Source organism: Salmo salar, chromosome 02 (genome assembly GCF_965601325.2).
Source record: "Salmo salar chromosome 02, fSalSal1, whole genome shotgun sequence".
Lineage (NCBI taxonomy): Eukaryota > Metazoa > Chordata > Actinopteri > Salmoniformes > Salmonidae > Salmo > Salmo salar.
The window spans coordinates 12957080-12980906 of NC_138292.1; the positions used below are offsets into that span (position 1 = coordinate 12957080).

Genomic DNA, 23827 nt, shown 5'->3' on the forward strand with positions numbered 1-23827 from the left:
CTCAGCAAAAAAAGAAACATCTTCTCACTGTCAACTGCGTTTATTTTCAGCAAACTTAACATCCGTAAATTTCAACAGATTCAACAACTGAGACATAAACTGAACAAGTTCCACAGACATGTGACTAACAGAAATGTGTCCCTGAACAAAGGGGGGTCAAAATCAAAAGTAAGTCAGTATCTGGTGTGGCCACCAGCTGCATTAAGTACTGCAGTGCATCTCCTCCTCATGGACTGCACCAGATTTGCCAGTTCTTGCTGTGAGATGTTACCCCACTCTTCCACCAAGGCACCTGCAAGTTCCCGGACAATTCTGTGGGGAATGGCCCTAGCTCTCACCCTCCGATCCAACAGGTCCCAGACGTGCTCAATGGGATTGAGATCCGGGCTCTTCGCTGGCCATGGCAGAACACTGACAGTACTGTCTTGCAGGAAATCACGCACAGAACAAGCAGTATGGCTGGTGGCACTGTCATGCTGGAGGGTCATGTCAGGATGAGCCTGCAGGAAGAGTACCACATGAGGGAGGAGCATGTCTTCCCTGTAATGTACAGCGTTGAGATTGCCTGCAATGACAACAAGCTCAGTCCGATGATGCTGTGACACACCGCCCCAGACAATGACGGACCCTCCACCTCCAAATCGATCCAGCTCCAGAGTACAGTCCTCGGTGTAACGCTCATTCCTTTGACGATAAATGCGAATCCGACCATCACCCCTGGTGAGACAAAACCACGACTCGTCAGTGAAGAGCACTTTTTGCGAGTCCTGTCTGCTCCAGCGACGGTGGGTTTGTGCCCATAGGCAACGTTATTGTCGGTGATGTCTGGTGAGGACCTGCCTTACAACAGGCCTACAAGCCCTCAGTCCAGCCTCTCTCAGCCTATTGAGGACAGTCTGAGCACTGATGGAGGGATTGTGCATTCCTGGTGTAACTCAGGCAGTTGTTGTTGCCATCCTGTACCTGTCCTGCAGGTGTGATGTTCAGATGTACCGATCCTGTTCAGGTGTTGTTACACGTGGTCTGCCACTGCAAGGACGATCAGCTGTCCGTCCTGTCTCCCTGTAGCGCTGTCTTAGGCGTCTCAGTACGGACACTGCAATTTATTGCCCTGGCCACATCTGCAGTCCTCATGCCTCCTTGCAGCATGCCTAAGGCACGTTCACGCAGATGAGCAGGGACTCTGGGCATCTTTCTTTTGGTTTTAGTGTTTTAGTGTCCTAAGTTTTCATAACTGTGACTTTAATTGCCTACCGTCTGTAAGCTGTTAGTGTCTTAATGACCGTTCCACAGGTGCATGTTCACTAACTGTTTATGGTTCATTGAACAAGCATGGGAAACAGTGTTTAAACCCTTTACAATTATCTTTCAGGGTTATCTATGTTTATAACCACCATTTCTCTTCTAATACTGTGTGATAACTATTTTATCAAGAGACTATTTTATCAAGGGAATCTTTTATCAAGGGACTATTTTATCAGGGGACTATTTTATCAAGGGATTATTTTGTCATGGGACTATTTTGTCAAGGGACTATTTTGTCAAGGGACTATTTTATCAAGGGACTATTTTATCAAGAGACTATTTTATCAAGGGACTATTTTAATCAGGGGACTATTTTATCAGGGGGCTATTTTGTCAAGGGACTATTTTATCAAGGGACTATTTTATCAAGAGACTATTTTATCAAGGGACTATTTTGTCAAGAGACTATTTTATCAAGGGACTATTTTATCAATAGACTATTTTATGTGACTACACTGTCCCCCTCTTACTGACTGCCTTGCTGTTCTCCCCCACTGACTACCTAGCTCTCCGCCCCACTGACTACCCTGCTCTCCTCCCCAGCTGACTTCCCTGCTCTCCTTCCCCATTAGTTCCTCTACCAGCTCTCTGCTTACTGCTTATCACCCAGCTGACTTTGTCTTCAGCAATGTTCCATCATGTCTCAATGTGCTTGTTATGTCTCTGTCTGTGTGTCTGACCACATCTCCCTGTGTCTCAGTGTCTCTGTTCCCTTGTCTCCCTCCGTCTAGCCGTCTGTCTGGTCCCTCCCTCCCTCCGTCTGTCTGTCTGTCTGTCTGTCTGTCTGTCTGTCTGTCTGTCTGTCTGTCTGTCTGTCTGTCTGTCTGTCTGTCTGTCTGTCTGGTCCCTCCATCTGTCTGTCTGTCTGTCTGTCTGTCTGTCTGTCTGTCTGTCTGTCTGTCTGTCTGTCTGTCTGTCTGTCTGTCTGTCTCGTCCCTCCGTCTGTCTGTCTCGTCCGTCCGTCCGTCCATCCGTCTGGTCTGTCTGCCTGTCTGTCTGTCTGGTCCCTCCATCTGTCTGGTCCCTCCACATGTCTGTCTGTCTGTCTGTCTGTCTGTCTGTCTGTCTGTCTGTCTGTCTGTCTGTCTGTCTGTCTGTCTGTCTGTCTGTCTGGTCCCTCCATCTGTCTGTCTGTCTGTCTGTCTGTCTGTCTGTCTGTCTGTCTGTCTGTCTGTCTGTCTGTCTGTCTGTCTGTCTGTCTGTCTGTCTGTCTGTCTGTCTCGTCCCTCCGTCTGTCTGTCTCGTCCGTCCGTCCGTCCATCCGTCTGGTCTGTCTGCCTGTCTGTCTGTCTGGTCCCTCCATCTGTCTGGTCCCTCCACATGTCTGTCTGTCTGTCTGTCTGTCTGTCTGTCTGTCTGTCTGTCTGTCTGTCTGTCTGTCTGTCTGTCTGTCTGTCTGTCTGTCTGTCTGTCTGTCTGTCTGTCTGTCTGTCTGTCTGTCTGTCTGTCCGTCCGTCTGTCTGTCCTTGCAGCAAAGCTTTAGTCTGGAAGGTCTGTCGGCGCCTATACCTCAACGCTTTGGCTTTCAGCCCTCCCTGTGCTTTGGCTCTCAGCCCTCCCTGTGCTTTGGCTTTCAGCCCTCCCTGTGCTTTGGCTTTCAGCCATCCATGTGCTTTGGCTCTCAGCCATCCCTGTGCTTTGGCTCTCAGCCATCCCTGTGCTTTGGCTCTCAGCCATCCCTGTGCTTTGACTCTCAGCCATCCCTGTGCTTTGACTCTCAGCCATCCCTGTGCTTTGGCTCTCAGCCCTCCCTGTGCTTTGGCTCTCAGCCCTCCCTGTGCTTTAGCTCTCAGCCATCCCTGTGCTTTGGCTCTCAGCCCTTCCTGTGCTTTGGCTCTCAGCCCTCCCTGTGCTTTGGCTCTCAGCCCTCCCTGTGCTTTGGCTCTCAGCCCTCCCTGTGCTTTGGCTCTCAGCCCTCCCTGTGCTTTGGCTCTCAGCCATCCCTGTGCTTTGGCTGTCAGCCATCCCTGTGCTTTGGCTGTCAGCCCTCCCTGTGCTTTGGCTCTCAGCCCTCCCTGTGCTTTGGCTCTCAGCCCTCCCTGTGCTTTGGCTCTCAGCCCTCCCTGTGCTTTGGCTCTCAGCCCTCCCTGTGCTTTGGCTGTCAGCCCTTCCTGTGCTTTGGCGAGCGCCCCCTCCCCACCACCGCTAGTACTACCCCCAACAGTCCTGCCCCCCCACCGTGCAGCCCTGAGGAGACCCTCCATGCCCCCTGCGGTGGTCAGGTCCTCTACCCCACCTCCACACTGACAGGCTGCAGCCACCCCAAAAGCAGCAGCTGACCCATGCAGTCCACAGATCCATACATGCCGGTGGGACAGGACAGGACAGAGGGCCACAGCATTAAATACATCAGAGCTGTAAAGGTTTTGACATACGCCACTCTAGTGGTGTCTCTCTGAAAGACACACAGCAGGGCTGGACACTGTCCAGTTCCAATCCAGGGATTTCAGTGTCAAGTTATGTAGAGAAATCACTGGCTGTTTCTCATAGGGCTCCTGTTAGGATGCAACAGTGATTGTAGTGCTATTTTACTTTGACAAGAGACACAAAATGGCTTCAAATCTAGTTAGGTGATTATTGTGGATCTGTTAAAAGCTGTCGGCTAATACTTACACTGAATATGATGGCAAACACACTAGAGTAACATTAAATTACATTTAGAATTAAATAATGTTTTGGTCCATCGTAGATTTAGTGATTTTCTTTGTTGAATATTGTGACACTAAGCTGTATGGAAAGCGGCATGTTGTCTTAACACATGCTAACACAATGTGCCTTGGCCTTGTGGGGGAAATGCTATTGAAATGTCCTCAGGTTGTCACTCACTTTCAGAGCCTGTGTAGGATGCTTGTGTAATCCTTGTCCCAAATGGCACCCTTTTCCCCTATGTAGTGTATACTTTTGACCTCGGCCCATAGGCCTCTGGTGGAAAGAAGGGCACAATGTTAGGGAACAGGGTTCCATTTGGGATGCAGTATACAGTACTGTACAGCAGGGTGACGTCAAACACATGGTGGTCTCCTCCCACCAGATCTCTGGATGATGCAATCTATTGTTGTTCTACCATGAAAACATGCTGCTCTCATTGGTCCTTTTTCAACACGGTTGGTTGATGCTTCCATTGTCGTCATCTTAGCCATCCTAACGTTGTGTACAACCATGTAGAATTTCTTCCTGTTTTATGATGTTTCTATTGTACGTGTTCTAAATGAGAATCTGAACTCTGTATCTTGCACATCATTTCATGTTTCATTTCCACAGTGTTGTCACATGTTGTAACTTACAGCCTGTTGTGTTTCGTTCACTGTCTTTTGCTAATCGGGAGGTTTGGCCTCAAGAAGCTTACTGTGAAAAGGTCTGGAAGGTAGATGTCTCGCTATGATTAAATATAAGGAAAGTCTGAGTGCAATGCTCAGTGGAGGAGGAGATTGTTGCCTGCCTGCCTATCAACAAGTCACCCTGAATTGGAGATGATTATTCTACCCTCATCCCCCCCCCCTCCCCCCCCGCACCAAAAATAACCAGCAACTCTACTAAGTCCAGCACCAGAACTCTCATGTAACTTTTTTGTGGATGTTGAACTAACCGCCTGCTTGTTTCATAGCCTTTCTTTGTTTCTCTTTTGGACAGCTCTAACTCTGTCCACACACATTGCATCTGTAGTTTGTGTGCCAGTCAGGTGTGTGTGTGTGTGTGTGTGTGTGTGTGTGTGTGTGTGTGTGTGTGTGTGTGTGTGTGTGTGTGTGTGTGTGTGTGTGTGTGTGTGTGTGTGTGTGTGTGTGTGTGTGTGTGTGTGTGTGTGTGTGTGTGCGCCAGTCAGTGTGTGTGTGCCAGTCAGTGTGTGTGTGCGCCAGTCAGTGTGTGTGTGCGCCAGTCAGTGTGTGTGTGTGCCAGTCAGTGTGTGTGTGTGTGTGTGTGCGCCAGTCAGTGTGTGTGTGCGCCAGTCAGTGTGTGTGTGCCAGTCAGTGTGTGTGTGTGTGCCAGTCAGTGTGTGTGTGTGTGTGTGTGCCAGTCAGTGTGTGTGTGTGCCAGTCAGTGTGTGTGTGCGCCAGTCAGTGTGTGTGTGTGTGCCAGTCAGTGTGTGTGTGCGCCAGTCAATGTGTGTGTGCGCCAGTCAGTGTGTGTGTGTGTGCCAGTCAGGTGTGTGTGTGTGTGTGTGTGTGTGTGTGTGTGTGTGTGTGTGTGTGTGTGTGTGTGTGTGTGTGTGTGTGTGTGTGTGTGTGTGTGCCTAGCTCTATCTAACCCAGACCTAGCTATGGATGTGAAACAGCAGCAGCAGCATGTATTTAACAGAACTCTCTGTCTCTCTCTCTATAGCCCAGCAGACCAGGGTACCCAAGCCCACGCTCCAGTGAGGGGTTCTACCCCAGCCCACAGCACCTGGGGCAGCCCACCCACTACCAGGTAGAGCAAGGAGAGCTGGTACACGGGGGGGCAGCCCACCCACTACCAGGTAGCGCAAGGAGAGCTGGTACACGTGGGGGGTAGCCCACCCACTACCAGGTAGAGCAAGGAGAGCTGGTACACGTGGGGGGTAGCCCACCCACTACCAGGTAGAGCAAGGAGAGTTGGTACACGGGGGGCCAGCCCACCCACTACCAGGTAGAACAAGGAGAGCTGGTACACGGGGGGCCAGCCCACCCACTACCAGGTAGAACAAGGAGAGCTGGTACACGGGGGGGCAGCCCACCCACTACCAGGTAGAGCAAGGAGAGCTGGTACACGGGGGGGCAGCCCACCCACTACCAGGTAGAGCAAGGAGAGCTGGTACACGGGGGGCCAGCCCACCCACTACCAGGTAGAGCAAGGAGAGCTGGTACACGGGGGGGCAGCCCACCCACTACCAGGTAGAACAAGGAGAGCTGGTACACGGGGGGGCAGCCCACCCACTACCAGGTAGAGCAAGGAGAGCTGGTACACGGGGGGGCAGCCCACCCACTACCAGGTAGAGCAAGGAGAGCTGGTACACGGGGGGGCAGCCCACCCACTACCAGGTAGAACAAGGAGAGCTGGTACACGGGGGGGCAGCCCACCCACTACCAGGTAGAGCAAGGAGAGCTGGTACACGGGGGGGGTAGCCCACCCACTACCAGGTAGAGCAAGGAGAGCTGGTACACGGGGGGGCAGCCCACCCACTACCAGGTAGAGCAAGGAGAGCTGGTACATTGTGTTATAAAATAGTTGTAACAGCCCACCCACTACCAGGTAGAGCAAGGAGAGCTGGTACACGGGGGGGCAGGTAGCCTAGCGGTTAAGAGCGTTGGACCAGTAACCAAAATATTACTGGTTTAAATCCCCGAGCCGACTAGGTGACAAATCTGTCGATGTACCGTTGAGCAAGGTACTTAACCCTAACTGCTCCTGTAAATCGCTCTGGATAAGAGTGTCTGCTAAATGACTCAAATGTAAATGTTAAATGTGTTATAACAGCATAACCACTAGCAGGTAGAGCAAGGAGAGATGGTACATTGTGTTATAAAGTAGTTATAACAGCATAACCACTAGCAGGTAGAGCAAGGAGAGTAGGTACATTGTGTTATAAAGTAGTTATAACAGCATAACCACTAGCAGGTAGAGCAAGGAGAGTAGGTACATTGTGTTATAAAGTAGTTATAACAGCATAACCACTAGCAGGTAGAGCAAGGAGAGCTGGTACATTGTGTTATAAAGTAGTTATAAAAGCATAATCACTAGCAGGTAGAGCAAGGAGAGATGGTACATTGTGTTATAAAGTAGTTATAAAAGCATAATCACTAGCAGGTAGAGCAAGGAGAGATGGTACATTGTGTTATAAAGTAGTTATAAAAGCATAACCACTAGCAGGTAGAGCAAGGAGAGATGGTACATTGTGTTATAAAGTAGTTATAACAGCATAACCACTAGCAGGTAGAGCAAGGAGAGATGGTACATTGTGTTATAAAGTAGTTATAACAGCATAACCACTAGCAGGTAGCCTAGCTACTACAACACACTGACAGAGAGACATGAGACTGTGCGTTTATACAGTAGTTATAACAGTATAACCACTAGCAGGTAGCCTTGCTACTACAACACACTGACAGAGAGACATGAGACTGCACCCTGTGTTTATACAGTAGTTATAACAGCATAACCACTAGCAGGTAGCCTAGCTACTACAACACACTGACAGAGAGACATGAGACAGTACCCTGTGTTTATACAGTAGTTATAACAGCATAACCACTAGCAGGTAGCCTAGCTACTACAACACACTGACAGAGAGACATGAGACTGTGTGTTTATACAGTAGTTATAACAGCATAACCACTAGCAGGTAGCCTAGCTACTACAACACACTGACAGAGAGACATGAGACAGTACCCTGTGTTTATACAGTAGTTATAACAGCATAACCACTAGCAGGTAGCCTAGCTACTACAACACACTGACAGAGAGACATGAGACAGTACCCTGTGTTTATACAGTAGTTATAACAGCATAACCACTAGCAGGTAGCCTAGCTACTACAACACACTGACAGAGAGACATGAGACTGTGTGTTTATACAGTAGTTATAACAGCATAACCACTAGCAGGTAGCCTAGCTACTACAACACACTGACAGAGAGACATGAGACAGTACCCTGTGTTTATACAGTAGTTATAACAGCATAACCACTAGCAGGTAGCCTTGCTACTACAACACACTGACAGAGAGATATGAGACGGTGTGTTTATACAGTAGTTATAACAGGCTTTTCCCTAGATGTCATGGGATTCTGTTTTGGTAGTTGGGATATTGGGGGTTCCTGATCTAAGTAGATACATTACTAATTCAAAGGCCCCTGTCCTTCCCAGATGGCAGGATACACAGGCCCCCACGGCATGCCCTCCATGACCAGTGGGATGTACCCTCCCCAGGCCTCCCACGATCCCCATGACACCTGGAACCACCACCGACAGCAGGACCTCCCCATGTGGTCCCCCAACATGGAGGTAAGGATCTGGGGATGGACCAGTGTTGTACACCTGGTGCTCCTAGTAACAAGATGGTAATGTAGTAGCGATTGAGGTTGGTGAGGGACAATGCACTGATTCTCTCTCTCTCAATCTCTCTTTTTCTCTCTTTCTTTCTTTTTATCTCTCTCCCAATTTCTCTCTCTCTCTCTTTCTCTCTCTTTCTCTCTCTTTCTCTCTCTTTCTCTCTCTTTCGCTCTCTCTCTCTCTCTCTCTCTCTCTCTCTCTCTCTCTCTCTCTCTCTCTCTGTGTCTGTCTGTCTCAGGACATGGGGGCTCTGGACATGCAGGTGATGGGTCAGGTTCTCCCCCCCCTCCTGATGGAGGAACAGCTGATGATGCAACAGCAGCAGATGGAGGAGGACCAGCGGTGGCTGGAGCAGGAGGAACGCTTCCTGGTAATAACACACACTATATATACATACACACATACCACACACACACACATACCCCACACACAGACACACTATATATACATACACCCATACCACACACACGCACTATATATACATACACACATACACATACCACATACACACATATACAAGCACACACACACACACTATATATACATACACACATACCACACACACAAACCACACACATACCACACACATACCACACACACACATAATCGTTGTACATACCTGCCTCCTGTAACCCCTCTGATAGTGATGCAGGAGATAACAGACTTGCCCCTTCATGTTCTGTTTTCAGGGTGTTTACTTACAACTGTAATGTCTGACACAAAGGTAGATCATCATTCCTTGGAAAGCCCTGTGTTAATTGTGCACAGATGTCGTACATTATGTTTTGCACTGGCTTCATACCCCTCAGTTATTTTAGTAGTACCGTATCATTATCTCTGAGATCTGTCCCAGAGCGCCTCAGTTCACTTCCTGGATCAGTTTTTACTTTCAATGGACAAAGACGTTTTCAGAGAAGAAAAGGGGAAACAAAAACCGTCGTCTTATGTTTTTCAGACCTTTGGCAAAGCTGTCAAGTTTTGTGTGTTCTCAAAGTTTTATAATGTGTGTGTGTGTGTGTGTGTGTGTGTGTGTGTGTGTGTGTGTGTGTGTGTGTGTGTGTGTGTGTGTGTGTGTGTGTGTGTGTGTGTGTGTGTGTGTGTGTGTGGGTGTGTGTGTGTGTGTGTGCGCGCGTGCGCATGGCTAAAGCAAATTCCTAGCTAATGATAGTTTTGTCCCTCCATGCGCTGTCAAGTATGGTAAACTTATTTTGACCCACAGTTGGTGAAAGCCAAATGATCTTTGCTGGAAAGCTGAGTAGGTTGTATGTAGTTTAGACCCGTAGACACATTTCATACAAGGGGAGGGACTACTAGAAGAAAGGAAGGAGAGAGATAGATAGGGAGGGAGAAAGAGACAGGGTGAGAGAGCGAGAGATAGAGACAGTGAGGGATAGATAGAGAGACAAAGAGGGAGACCGCTATCTGGCTGCATGTTCACTTTGTGTGAGACAGTCAGCGAGCCAGTCAGTCAGTAAGTCAGCGAGCCAGTCAGTCAGTAAGTCAGCGAGCCAGTCAGTCAGCGAGCCAGTCAGTCAGTGAGCCAAACCGTGTAAACAGGAGTAAAAGTGGGGAACCTCTCTCATCCTGTTGATGGAATTCCTAGCAGCTCGCTCCATGCTCTCCTCCCAGGCACTGAAACACCCAGCAGAGAACAGCAGTCCAAAGGATGCAGGTTTTCAAGTCCTGCCTCGGAAAACTGGTACAGCATTAGGGAAGGAGGGAGGGAAGGAGAGAGGAATGCCAGTAGTTTGGCAGGCAGCTGGCGTGAGACTGAAATTTTAATAAGTTAACGGGCAAAGCAGCAGCAGGAGTACATTTGCTGCGCTGCGGGATTCTAAGCTGTGTACATCTGTTCCTTCTGTGTTGAAGTGTTACAAAGATAAATAATTGAATGTGCCTACTACTGTAATGTTAAAATATATTAGCATACTAGAGAAAATATTAACATACTAGAAAAAATATTAACATACTAGAATTGATGCGCATCAAGAAATAACAGCGACAAGTGCACTGGAAAACCATTTAAAATAACTTTCGGTGCGTTACAGCGCATTAGATAAAGTCCCTCAGAAGATGTGGTTTTAGCTGCAATCTAATGTCGACTTAGCTTGTGGAAAACGGTATCGAGCTAGGTAAGGGTGTTACGCATGCGCAGTTGTTGGGTCTCGAGCTTTCTGCAAGTTGGATGAGCAGCGCATTTACCTCAGCAACAGAAAGTCACTTCAACGCCTAGCTAGCTTACATTAGCTGAAACCCTATATTACAATACAACACACACAAATAATAATGACGACTCCAAGGATCAAGTGGAGAATGTCTCATGTTACCATTTTGTCCTGTGTTTACGTAGCAGTGATTTGTATTTGTCATGATATTGTATATTAATTTAGATTTGATCTGACTGATTTGAATATCAGTGCATCAGATGTCATACCACTGTTATAGCAAAGTAATGTCCATTATCACTGTGATATAGAGAAATAAGGATTGTTTTCCACTTTGAAATCAGTCTGATCATTTGTTTGTTTGTTCGTTCGATCATTCATTTAACCTGCTGTGTCTCTCTCGGTCACAACCAGAAGCCGGATTCAAGGAATTCCAGAGGCAGCATTGACCGGGATGACTGCATCCTCCAAGGCCCAGTAAGTCTCCTCTTTCTACTTGGTTTTCCTGGATGGAATAACAGTCAACGCTATCTCCTTTTCTCTTTACCTCTCTCACAAATATGCAAAATACCTTGGGCTTTCACTCAAAAGAAGTTAAAGAGATTTTGTCTGGGGGGGGGGGGGGGGTCCCGTCAATGTCTGTGCTTGTTGTACCACTCCTAGCCTGGGGTTGTGTATGAGTTATACAGTGAGTCAGTGAGTATTACAGTGAGTCAGTCGTACAGTGGGAGAGAACACTCCCAGACAGCCTGTGTAGTAACTCTAGAGGCTCAAGTCAATCAAACCAGTATTTCTGTATTTACGCAGTAGTGCAGTATATTAGCAGGCAGAAATGTTTTCCTTACTGAATGGTTTTGTGGTAAAATAGCAACAGACAGATAGATGCTATAGGTTTTTAAAACACGACTTGGGCTCAGAGAGCTTCAACATATAAATGCATAATAGATACAGTGCATTCGGAAAGTATTCAGACCCCTATTTTTCCACATTTTGTTACGTTACAACCTTATTCCAAAATATATTAAATAAATACAAATTCCCATCAATCTACACGCAATACCCCATAATGACAAAGCATAAACAGGTTTTTAGAAAATTTTTCAAATGTATTCAAAATAGAAAACTGAAATACCTTATTTACATAAGTATTCAGACCCTTAGCTATGAAACTCAAAATTGAGCTCAGGTGCGACCTGTTTCTATTGATCATCCTCGAGATGTTTCTACAACTTGATTGTTGTCCAGCTGGGGTAAATTCAATTGATTGGACGTGATTTGGAAAGGCACACACCTGTCTATATAAGGTCTCACAGTTGACAGTGCATGTCAGAGCAAAAACCAAGCCATGAGGTCGAAGGAATTGTCCGAAGAGCTCCGAGACAGAATTGTGTCAAGGCACAGATCTGGGGAAGGGTACCAAATAATATCTGCAGCATTGAAGGGCCCCAAGAACACAGTGGCCTCCATCATTCTTAAATTAAGTTTGGAACCACCAAAACTCTTCCTAGAGCTGGCCGCCCAGCCAAACTGAGCAATCGGGGAAGAAGGGCTTTGGTCAGGGAGGTGACCAAGATCCTGATGGTCACTCTGACAGAGCTCCAGAGTTCCTCTGTGAAAATGGGAGAACCTTCCAGAAGGACAACCATCTCTGCAGCACTCCACGAATCAAGCCTTTATGGTAGAGTGGCCAGATGGAAGCCACTCCTCAGTAAAAGGCACATGACAGCCCGCTTGGAGTTTGCCAAAAGATACCTAAAGGACTCTCAGACCATGAGAAACAAGATTCTCTGGACTGATGAAACCAAGATTGAACTCTTTGGCCTGAATGCCAAACGTCACGTCTGGAGGAAACCTGGCATCATCCCTACGATGAAACATGGTGGTGGCTGCATCATGCTGTGGGAATGTTTTTCAGCGGCAGGGACTGGGAGACTAGTCAGGATCGAGGGAAAGATGAACAGAGCAAAGTACAGAGAGATCCTTGATGAAAACCTGCTCAAGAGCACTCAGGACCTCAGACTGGGGTGAAGGTTCACCTTCCAACAGGACAACGACCCTAAGTACACAGCCAAGACAACTCAAGAGTGGCATTCTCTGAATGTCCTTGAGTTGCCTAGCTAGAGCCCGGACTTGAACCCAATCTAACATCTCTGGAGAGACCTGAAAATAGCTGTGCAGCAACGCTCCCCATCCAACCTGACAGAACTTGAGAGGATCTGCAAAGAATGGGAGAAACTCCCCAAACACAGATGTGCCAAGCTTGTAGCTCCATACCCAAGAAGACTCGAGGTTGTAATCGCTGCCAATGGTGCTTCAACAAAGTACTGAGTAAAGGGTGTAAATCCTTATGTAATTGTGATAAAAAACATTTTTTTTCCAAAATGTGTAAAAAGTCAAGCGGTCTGAATACTTTCTGAATGCACTGTACATGCTTACTACATAGGCATTCCATAAGAAAGTTTTATGTATTTGTTTTAGCACTCTGGGGATTTACCTTCAACTGGAAAAGGGAAAGTCAAGGGGTTAACAGATTCACACAGATCATCTTGGGACCAACAATTGTAAATATATATTGATAATTTAAAAAAAGAGAATGGTTGAAGATTTTGTCTTTGCTCTTTGAATTCACATTAGGAAACCAACATGTTTACTGGGCTTAAAAGGAGAAGAAAAGAACACTGACTGATATGAAGGAATATCCATCTGTTCTCATGTATAGAATATATCATGTAGAACTATCTGAATATAGAATGTAGAACTGTTTGAACATAGAACGTAGAACTATTAGAACATAGAATGTAGAACTGTTAGAACATATAATGTAGAACTGTTAGAACATAGAATGTAGAACTATTAGAATGTAGAACTATTTGGACATAGAACGTAGAACTATTAGGACATAGAACTATTAGGACGTAGAACTATTAGGACATAGAATGTAGAACTATTAGAACATAGAATGTAGAACTGTTAGAATGTAGAACTATTAGAACATAGAATATAGAACTATTAGGACAATGAACGTAGAACTATTAGGACATAGAATGTAGAACTATTAGAACATAGAATGTAGAACTATGAGAACGTAGAATGCAGAACTATTAGGAGATAGAATGTGGAACTATTAGAACATAGAACTATTAGGACATAGAATGTAGAACTATTAGAACAGAGAATGTAGAACTATTTAATTTGTTCCCTGTCATTGCTCAGTATCATTACATTGAGCTGTATGGACAGCTGTGTTCTGAGCTGCATGGACCATTAGAAGGGTATAGCCCCAAACCAAACCCACTCTTAGTTTAAAACACCGCCCGCATTAATGCAGCAGCTCTCATGCAATCCACTCTATTTTACTGGGCAATTTGCAAAACCAAAATCTTGCTTCATGGCGAGATAACTGTCAGAATCTGTCTCCCTGATAATAATTATAGCCAGGCAGAGGATGAAGCCAAGGAGTGATGGATAGCCGTTTAGCATGTTGAGTTGATGCACAAAAATATTGAATACAACTCTCAATAACCTCTAGGCTATTCTGTAAACTTCAATCAGCAAGTGTTTTATTGACTTACATTTAAACAGGGAATACTGCATATGGTCTGTTCTACAGTTTGTTTTAGGGCTATCACAGTAAAGCAGAGATGTGTTTTTACTGTGGAACGCCATGTAAACTGGTGGTTGGCTGTGGTCCGGTTAGGTCTGTGTATCTAAGCAGCAGGAGTATTTTGAGTGTTGGTGGAGAGACCACAACAACACAGATGACACCAGAGAGACTGCTCACTGGGATGTTGTGGAAAAACACTGTTGGAAATGTGGAATGAATCCTGCTGGTTTATTTCAACTGCTTGTTTGTGTTTGTTTGTGCAGACAGGAAACCAGCACATATACCAACCCATAGGCAAACCAGGTAATGTCTCAGCCAATGTAATTACCTTACACGTATTGTTTTCACTGGTTCTCTGGCTCTAACTCTGACTGGCTCTAACTCTGACTGGCTCTGACTCTGACTGTCTCTGACTCTGACTGGCTCTGACTCTGACTGGCTCTAACTCTGACTGGCTCTAACTCTGACTCTGACTGGCTCTAACTCTGACTGGCTCTGACTAACTCTGACTGGCTCTGACTCTGACTGGCTCTGACTCTGACTGGCTCTAACTCTGACTGGCTCTGACTAACTCTGACTGGCTCTGACTCTGACTGGCTCTGACTCTGACTGGCTCTAACTCTGACTCTGACTGGCTCTAACTCTGACTGGCTCTGACTCTGACTGGCTCTGACTCTGACTGGCTCTAACTCTGACTGGCTCTGACTAACTCTGACTGGCTCTGACTCTGACTGGCTCTGACTCTGACTGGCTCTAACTCTGACTCTGACTGGCTCTAACTCTGACTGGCTCTGACTAACTCTGACTGGCTCTAACTTTGACTGGCTCTGACTAACTCTGACTGGCTCTAACTCTGACTGGCTCTAACTCTGACTGGCTCTAACTCTGACTCTAACTGGCTCTAACTCTGACTGGCTCTGACACCGACTCTAACTCTGACACCGACTCTAACTCTGACACCGACTCTAACTCTGACACCGACTCTAACTCTGACTGGCTCTAACTCTGACTGGCTCTAACTCTGACTGGCTCTAACTCTGACTCTGACTGGCTCTAACTCTGACTGGCTCTAACTCTAACTCTGACTCTGACTGGCTCTAACTCTAACTGGCTCTAACTCTAACTCTGACTCTGACTGGCTCTAACTCTAACTCTAACTCTAACTCTGACTCTGACTGGCTCTAACTCTGACTGGCTCTAACTCTGACTGGCTCTAACTCTGACTCTGACTGGCTCTAACTCTGACTGGCTCTAACTCTAACTCTGACTCTGACTGGCTCTAACTCTGACTGACTCTGACTAACTCTGACTCCCTCAACTGTTCTAGCACATTCCTCAACCATTTTAACTGCTAAACTATGTTGACAGGCTGACAATTTGACTATTTCTGCTAGGCCTGTGTTAGTTTATGTTGCCATAATAGTAGATATTTGATAGGAATTCAGTTGAATCTGTGAGAGTTTGATAAGGAATGCTACATTCCTGTGCATCTTCCATATAGTCATGCATTGGTTTTATTCCTTATGAAACTGATGATGGGTCCTTTGTCTCAACAGAACATGCATATATTGTACTATATGTTGTAGTTTAAGTATCTGTTTATTCTATTGTACTCAAGTATCTGATGGGTCCTTTGCCTCAACAGAACATGCAGCTCCACCAAAGAAACCTCCCCGTCCTGGAGCCCCCAGTCACCTGGGTAGTCTGGCCAGCCTGAACCCCGTGGACAGCTACAATGAGGGAGTGAAGGTAAGCTGATGCTCACATGTTTATTCTACCATATCTACCAATCAAACTTTACACGCATTCTACAACAATCCAGTGATTTGGCTTTATCGCTCAATTTAAGCCCACAGATTTACAACATGTCTCAAAGTTGTTTACATTTATTTGTAGTTATTGTGTTTTACTTTTTCATGTGCACTCCAAAACAAAGTGTTCATCCATCATTTTAAAGCTAGAATCCTTCATTGAAATGATAACAAAGTGGTTCACCCCACCTCTGTTTTGGTAAAAAGCTGAGGGATGGACCTGGAGAAATGTAACCACGTTCAAATTCATAGACAGAGCTGTGGATGCAAGGACTGACCATCCATGATATCAACATGATAGTTGTAACCATGTTTTGAGGCTAGACATTTACTTTGTTTACAAACATCAGAGTAAAACAAGTTCATATGCTGGGTTCTGATGAGGTACGACAGTTGAACTAAGCTCCTGAGACATTTACAAGTTATATTCTTCAACAATCAATGGGTATATACACTGAGTGGACAAAACATTAAGGACACCTTCCTAATATTGAGTTGCACCCCCTCCCTTTTGCCCTCAGAACAGCCTCAATTTGTCGGGGCATGGACTCTACAATGTGTCGAAAGCGTTCCACAGGGATGCTGGCCCATGTTGACTCCAATGTTTCCCACAGTTGTGTCAAGTTGGCTGGATGTCCTTTGGGTGGTGGACCATTCTTGATACACACAGGAAACTGTTGAGTGTGAAAAACCCAGCAGTGTTGCAGTTCTTGACACAAATCGGTGCGCCTGGCACCTACTACCATAACCATGTCTCAATTGTCTCAAGTCTTAAAAATCCTTCTTTAACCTGTCTCCTCCCCTTCATGAACACTGATTGAAGTGGATTTAACAGGTGACATCAATAAGGGAACATAGCTTTCACCTGGATTCACCTGGTCAGTCTATGTCATGGAAAGATCAGCTGTCCTTAATGTTTTGTACATTCAGTGTTTAATTAATTTATATGTGCAAAAATGGATGTTGCAATTAAGGATTCTATCTTTAAGCTGAGAAGTTCATGACTATGCATCTAAAACATGACTAACTGACCCCATTTCTGTTAGAACATTCCTACATGACTTTACCATGTTGGCCAGATCACAACGACTACCACTGTATTTCAACTACACAGACTTCCCCCTTTTTTATGACACCCAAAAGACCAGACATTTCACTATTTTCCCCAGTGATGGTTACTATGGCAACAGTCCGCTTGAGTTTCTCTGTGTCAGCATAGAGCATCCATGAGTGTTACCTTCCCTAAGTTATCCAAACTGTTAGCTCTGCTCTGCTACCACTGCCTTGGTGTCATTAGGTCTGCGTCACAAATGGCACACTATTCCCTAAATAGTGCACTACAGTACTTTTGACCAGAGTCCTATGGGCCCTGGTCAAAAGCAGTGCAATAAATAGGGAATAGGGGGCCTTTTGGGGTGCACCCTAAGCCTCAGCTAAAGCAGTCCCAGCTGTAGTTCACCCCCTCTCTCCTCCTTCCCCAAACACGCTCATAAATACCACATGATCGACCAGGCAGTTAGGCCTGCAATGCACCCTGGGAAGGAACACACTCTTTCCATTACACTGCCTTCTTACCATCAGCATGGAAAATGATTTAACAAGAGGAATACTCTATCTAATGTGGTTCCTTCTTCCTGAGAAAGAAGCCGACATGTAAACACTGACATGGACATTATCAGCCCATCATGACTGGAACTGAGATGGTCAGACTGGGCTATGATATGATGCATCACAAATGGATTCCTATTCCCTATATAGTGTACTGCTTTTGACCAGAGCCCCATAGGCCCTAGTGGTAAAACGTTTTGCACTATATAGGAAATAGGATGTAATTTGTGACGCTGTACTATCATGTACTCAGTACTGTGCTACCATGGCAACCTGTTCCCTGTTCTGATGAGGGAATTAGTGGGATTCATGCAAAAGATAAAAACAAGTCAAATAAAACACAAAGGCTACATTTACGCAGGCAGCCCAATTCTGATATTTTGCCAGTAATTGGTCTTTTGACCAATCAGATCAGATCCTTTGACAATAATTAGGTACCTTTTCAGAATTGGGCTGCCTGTATAAACACAGACAAAGTTTCATGCCCACAACATTTGAGTCACCACCTCTGTAGATATTTCGGTATTTACTCAACCAACCTCTCCAAAACCATATTTATTTGGATAAAACTTTGCTCTCTGGTGTTGTTCCGTGTATTGTTAATGCTTGTTGCATTAATATTTTCTCCCTCTTCTGTCCCTCTTGCCTCTGCCTTACTGTTGTTGAACTTAGCCCTGGCGGGTAAGAGAACACTGTGAATGTGTGTGTGAACGTTCGTGTGTGTGTGTCTCTGTAGACCTAATTTCTCACAGAATTGTCAATCAGTTGTTATTTGATGCTGAAAAAGCAGGCTATGGGTTGGGTTGTGTATTGGGGTGGGACAATGGAGTCCATCAGTATCTCTGGTAACAGTGAACTTCTAATGCATCATCTGATTTGGGGCGCTTTACAAATGGCACCCCATTCCCTATATAGTGTACTACTTTAGACCAGAGGGCCCTGGTCAGAAGTATAGTATATAAGAAATAGAGTGCCATTTGGGACTCAACCCGGTTCATTCACCTGTTACATTACATTTACATTTTAGTCATTTAGCAGACGCTCTTATCCAGAGCGACTTACAGTAGTGAATGCATACATTTTTCTTTTTTTTTTTTTTTTATTTTTTTTTTTTCTTTTTTTATTTTTTTATTATTTTTTTTTTTTTTTTGTACTGGCCCCCCGTGGGAATCGAACCCACAACCCTGGCGTTGCAAACACATGCTCTACCAACTGAGTCTGTTCACTGAACCACTTTAGCCTTCTCATCCTAATGCATTTCTTCCATTCACCGTACTGACACAACACCTCTTTACCATCGATAAAGTGGGTCATGTAGTGGGCCATATAGAGGTCTTATAGTGGGCCATGTAGAGGTCTTATAGTGGGCCATGTAGAGGTCTTATAGTGGGCCATGTAGAGGTCTTATAGAGGGCCATATAGAGGTCTTATAGAGGGCCATGTAGAGGTCTTATAGTGGGCCATGTAGAGGTCTTATAGTGGGCCATGTAGCAGTCTTATAGTGGGCCATGTAGTGGGCCATATAGAGGTCTTATAGTGGGCCATGTAGAGGTCTTATAGTGGGCCATAGTAGAGGTCTTATAGTGGGCCATGTAGAGGTCTTATAGTGGGCCATGTAGAGGTCTTATAGTGGGCCGTGTAGAGGTCTTATAGTGGGCCATGTAGAGGTCTTATAGTGGGCCATGTAGAGGTCTTATAGTGGGCCATGTAGAGGTCTTATAGTGGGTCGTATAGAGGTCTTATAGTGGGCCATGTAGAGGTATTATAGTGGGCCATGTAGTGGGCCATATAGAGGGCCATATAGAGGTCTTATAGTGGGCCATGTAGTGGGCCATATAGAGGTCTTATAGTGGGCCATATAGAGAACTTATAGTGGGCCATGTAGTGGGCCATATAGAGGTCGTATAGTGGGCCATGTAGTGGGCCATGTAGAGGTCTTATAGTGGGCCATGTAGTGGGCCATATATAGGTCTTGGGGCCACGTAGTGGGCCATATGGAGGTATTATGAGGGCCTGAGGGCCATGTAGAGGTATTATAGTGGGCCATGTAGTGGGCCTGAGGCTTGGGGCCCGTAGTGGGCCATGTAGTGGCTAGTGGCCTGTAGTGGGCCATATAGAGGTATTGTAGTGGGCCATATAGAGGTATTATAGTGGGCCATGTAGAGGTCTTATAGTGGGCCATGTAGTGGGCCATATAGAGGTACTTATAGTGGGCCATATAGAGGTCTTATAGTGGGCCATATAGAGGTCTTATAGTGGGCCATATAGAGGTCTTATAGTGGGCCATATAGAGGTATTAGTAGTAGGCGATATAGAGGTCTTATAGTGGGCCATGTAATGCTTGTGTATGTTCAGATCTGTGTTTGTGTGGCCATAATAATGTGTGTTTGTCTACAACATTGTTTCAAACAACCCTCTGAATCCTAAACGTAACACACTGACTTCTTCCTAAATGGGATCGTGCCTGCACTTTTGACATGATTTAGGATTAATGCTGAATTCCAAATAACTCCATTATAGAATGTATTGTTTATTCCAGATGCTGACATCTTCCTAACATAACCTCTAACCCTCTCTAGACCCGATGTACAATTTCAAGGATATATTTGACTTAATTTAGCCCCTGGTGTTTGTAGAAACTGTCGTTTCAAATTCCTTGGGTTTTTGTCATTGTGATTTACTACCATGAGTGACTGTGGTGTTGACTGACTGGTGATATATACTGCCATCTATTGGTGAGAGTTAAGAAATGCAAGGTTGAACACTATATGAAACATCTGACCCTCTGTGTTATTTCTCCTTCTCTGCTCACAGTGTATTTTTCTCCTTCATTCAGCTCCAGCCTCAGGAGATCAGCCCACCCCCCACTGCTAACCTGGACCGCTCTAATGACAAGGTCTATGAGAATGTCACAGGACTGGTGAAGGCTGTCATAGAGATGTCCAGTAGAATTCAGCCTGCGCCTCCCGAGGAATACGTGCCAATGGTCAAGGTAGGAGAGACACAGTGTTCATTATCTCCACATTCAATCATCAGGGTTCATTGTAGCAAAACCTTTATGTTTCGTTCTTTTTGGAAATGTTTTATCCTTACTGAACATGGCCCAGGGCTTTCTTCCTTGTGGTTCGTGGAGAGCATTTGACCTTTTTTTACCTTTAGCAGACGCTCTGATCCAGAGAGACTTACAGTAGTGAGTGCATACATTTTCATACTGGTCCCCCGTGGGAATCAAACCCACAACCCTGGCGTTGCGAGCACCATGTTCTACCAACTAAGCTACACAGGACAGAGCAGAGTTCTAGGATTGGTTCATATGAGTATATTTGTGTTTCAGGATGTGGGTCTGGCACTGAGGACACTCCTGGCCACAGTGGATGAAACAATCACGTTACTTCCAGCTAGCACACACAGAGAGGTACGTTAACCAGGCATGAGCTATTTCTGGTCCAGTACTATGTTAGTCCCCTCTGCCTTCTCTTATACAGGACATTTTGTTTTAATTAGTTATATAATACTGGAATATGTGCACCCTGTTCATTCTCTGAACCTATTTTTATTTTATCTGTCAATATATAATAATAATAATATTTGGAACATTTATGTTTTAATAAAGTACTATCTTATCTTAAAGGTGGAGATGGCCCAGAAGCTGTTGAACTCTGACCTGGCGGAGCTGATCAACAAGATGAAGCTGGCCCAGCAGTACGTCATGACCAGCCTGCAGCAGGACTACAAGAAACAGATGCTGACAGCCGCCCACGCCCTGGCTGTAGACGCCAAGAACCTTCTAGACGTCATCGACCAGAGCCGGCTCAGGATGTTGGGCCAGGCCCAGCCGCCACCTCACTAGTGCTGGGGGAGGAGGGTGTGGAGTGTGGGATGAACGGACTCAACTCAAAGCTTCTGGCTGAATGACTGTCTGGACAGATGGAAGCCATGTGGGGGCGCCCTTGGGTTTGTTCACCTGTTCTGTCATTTCTAATCAGTGATTACTTCAAGGAAGGGAGGAATGAGGAAGAATGCACTGTGAAGGAATTTGAATGGGGCACTGCTTCTACAGGACCGTCAGATGGACTGGACTCCATGTGCATCACCAGGCAGACTAGCGACCACCTCTGACCCTCACTCCCAACACACCACTACTTTTTATAGACTTGGAATCTTTGAAGAGTTATTTTATTTTATGCTGCACCGATTGTGTCGGCTGACTAACTGTGAATTCCTACAGTCCCAGATTTCATCTGAAGAAGAATCAGGAGGCACACTTCAGAAATTGCTCTCCCCAGAGGACATATGGGAGATGATGTGGACAACACAACTGAACTAGAACCTCTATTCTTTAGTAGACAGAACACTGAACTCCTCACACTACGTCTAACATGTCTGCGTCATTGTTAACACTTGTCACAAGCTCAATAGTGATTCATGGAGGATCACAAACACTGGGATATATTTTGTCTTGGCTCAGTCGGCCATCTTGTCAAATAGGAGAAAATAAAGGATGAAATAAAATGATGACAAAAAGACAAAGCTGTGACAGTGCTTTCCTGTGTTTACGAATGACAGCCAAAGCTGTGACAGTGCTTTCCTGTGTTTACGAATGACAGCCAAAGCTGAGACAGTGCTTTCCTGTGTTTACGAATGACAGCCAAAGGATGGTGTTAGCATGTCATTTATTTTCCTTAATGATGTTTAGCTGAATCTTTAATTTCTCTAATAGTTTAATAGATTTACATTCATATTTTAAACTTCGACATTTCATCAACACATGTTCCCATTTAGCACCAACAGGAATGAATGAATACATTAACGGGTCATCTCAGCAGTACTTCTCATACTAATCAGCTATTACATAAGTCTTATTCATAGCTTACTGACAAGTTACCATGCTTATCATTTAGGTCTATCTGTGATATTTGCTGAGAAGAGAGGGGACACCTATTGCAGTGTATTGACTGACTTTAACATGTACTTCAATCAGTTGAAAATGTAAAGTAATGATATTGTCACGATTCCCACCGACGGTGGGGCCCCCTCCTGCTCGGGTGGCGCTCGGCGGTCGTCGTCACCGGCCTATTAGCTGCCACCAATTCCCTTTTGCTTTTCCCCTTTTTTGATTTTGGACACCTGTGGTCAATTAGCCATTAGTGGGGCTATTTAGTTTAGCTGGCCCGCTCCTTGTTGTGCGGGATTGATTGTTGTATGTCGACTGTCTTGTTGTCGGCTTGGCATTGTCGCTGATTGTATTTATTCCCCTGTGCTTGGGAACTTTGTTTTTTTTCCTTCAAGTGTTATTAAAAACACCACTCCCTGTGTTCGTTGCTTCCTGCGCCTCATTCCTGCAAACGCGACGACCAAAGCCCTTACAGAATCCCGCACCATCTGAAAAGGCATGGAATCAGCGGGAGCAGCGGGCACTCCTCTGCCCTCGATGGAGGAACGCGTGCTCCACCACACGACGGTCCTACACCGCATCGGATCGGCAATGGACCAGATGATGGAGAGGATGGACCGATGGGAGAGAAGTGGTATCCTCTCCACCTCCCCCGATACAGCCATCTTCGCCTCCCACGACGTCTGGCTCTGGTGCGCTTCGTTTGGCGCTCCCAAGGGGCGGCGGCTGGGTGCCAGGGGTTTTTGCTCCAGCTTGAGCTGTACCTGGCCACCGTCAGACCTGCTCCCACGGGAGAGGAGAGCGTGAGTGCCCTCGTTTCCTGCCTGACGGGCCAAGCTCTGGAGTGGGCTAATGCGGTCTGGAACGGTCCAGACTCGGCGAGGGACCACTACCCAGAGTTCACCCGCCGCTTTCGGGGTGGAACGACAGGGCCCTCATAGACCACTACCGCTGCAGTCTCCGGGTGGACGTCCGCAGGGAGCTGGCCTGTCGGGACACAGCTCTGTCCCTGGACGAGCTGATAGACATGTCCATACGTCTGGACAATTTGCTGGCTGCCCGCGGGTGTTCGGAGAGGGTCCTGCCCGTTCCACCCCCGTGCACCCCCGCCCCTACCCCTATGGAGGTAGTTGAGGCCGTGCCAAGGGGCTCCGGAGGAGGTGGCTCCTCCTGCACCAGCTGTGGTCTGAGAGGACACACGGCCGACCGGTGCTGGAGGAGCCAGTCTGGGAGTCGAGAGGGCAGGCTTCTCGGTCACCTCAGGTGAGTCAGCACCAGATTCACCCAGAACCCCCTGTTGGTCACGTGTTTTTACCTGTTTTGTTTACTACATTTTTTCCCTCTTCCCAGCATAGGGCGCTAGTCGATTCAGGCGCAGCTGGGAACTTTATGGACCGTGGACTTGCCATTAAGCTGGGCATTCCTCGGGTGCCGA

General features: G+C 46.2%; 1 protein-coding gene across 10 annotated transcripts in view; it reads left to right on the forward strand.

Moving 5' to 3' along the window:
* LOC106606028 (focal adhesion kinase 1) overlaps positions 1-22028 on the forward strand; it is a 136673-nt gene extending 114645 nt beyond the window's left edge. For all 10 annotated transcript variants that reach the window (XM_082959895.1, XM_082959896.1, XM_082959892.1 and 7 more), the window contains 9 exons: positions 5623-5709; positions 8125-8262; positions 8549-8680; positions 10890-10952; positions 14343-14382; positions 15725-15828; positions 20335-20490; positions 20833-20913; positions 21130-22028. In XM_082959895.1, the coding sequence (XP_082816021.1) occupies positions 5623-5709; positions 8125-8262; positions 8549-8680; positions 10890-10952; positions 14343-14382; positions 15725-15828; positions 20335-20490; positions 20833-20913; positions 21130-21348 (1020 nt within the window). In that variant the 3' untranslated portion in view covers positions 21349-22028. The remainder of the gene's footprint in view (positions 1-5622; positions 5710-8124; positions 8263-8548; positions 8681-10889; positions 10953-14342; positions 14383-15724; positions 15829-20334; positions 20491-20832; positions 20914-21129) is intronic.
* The last annotated feature ends 1799 nt before the right edge of the window (positions 22029-23827 follow it).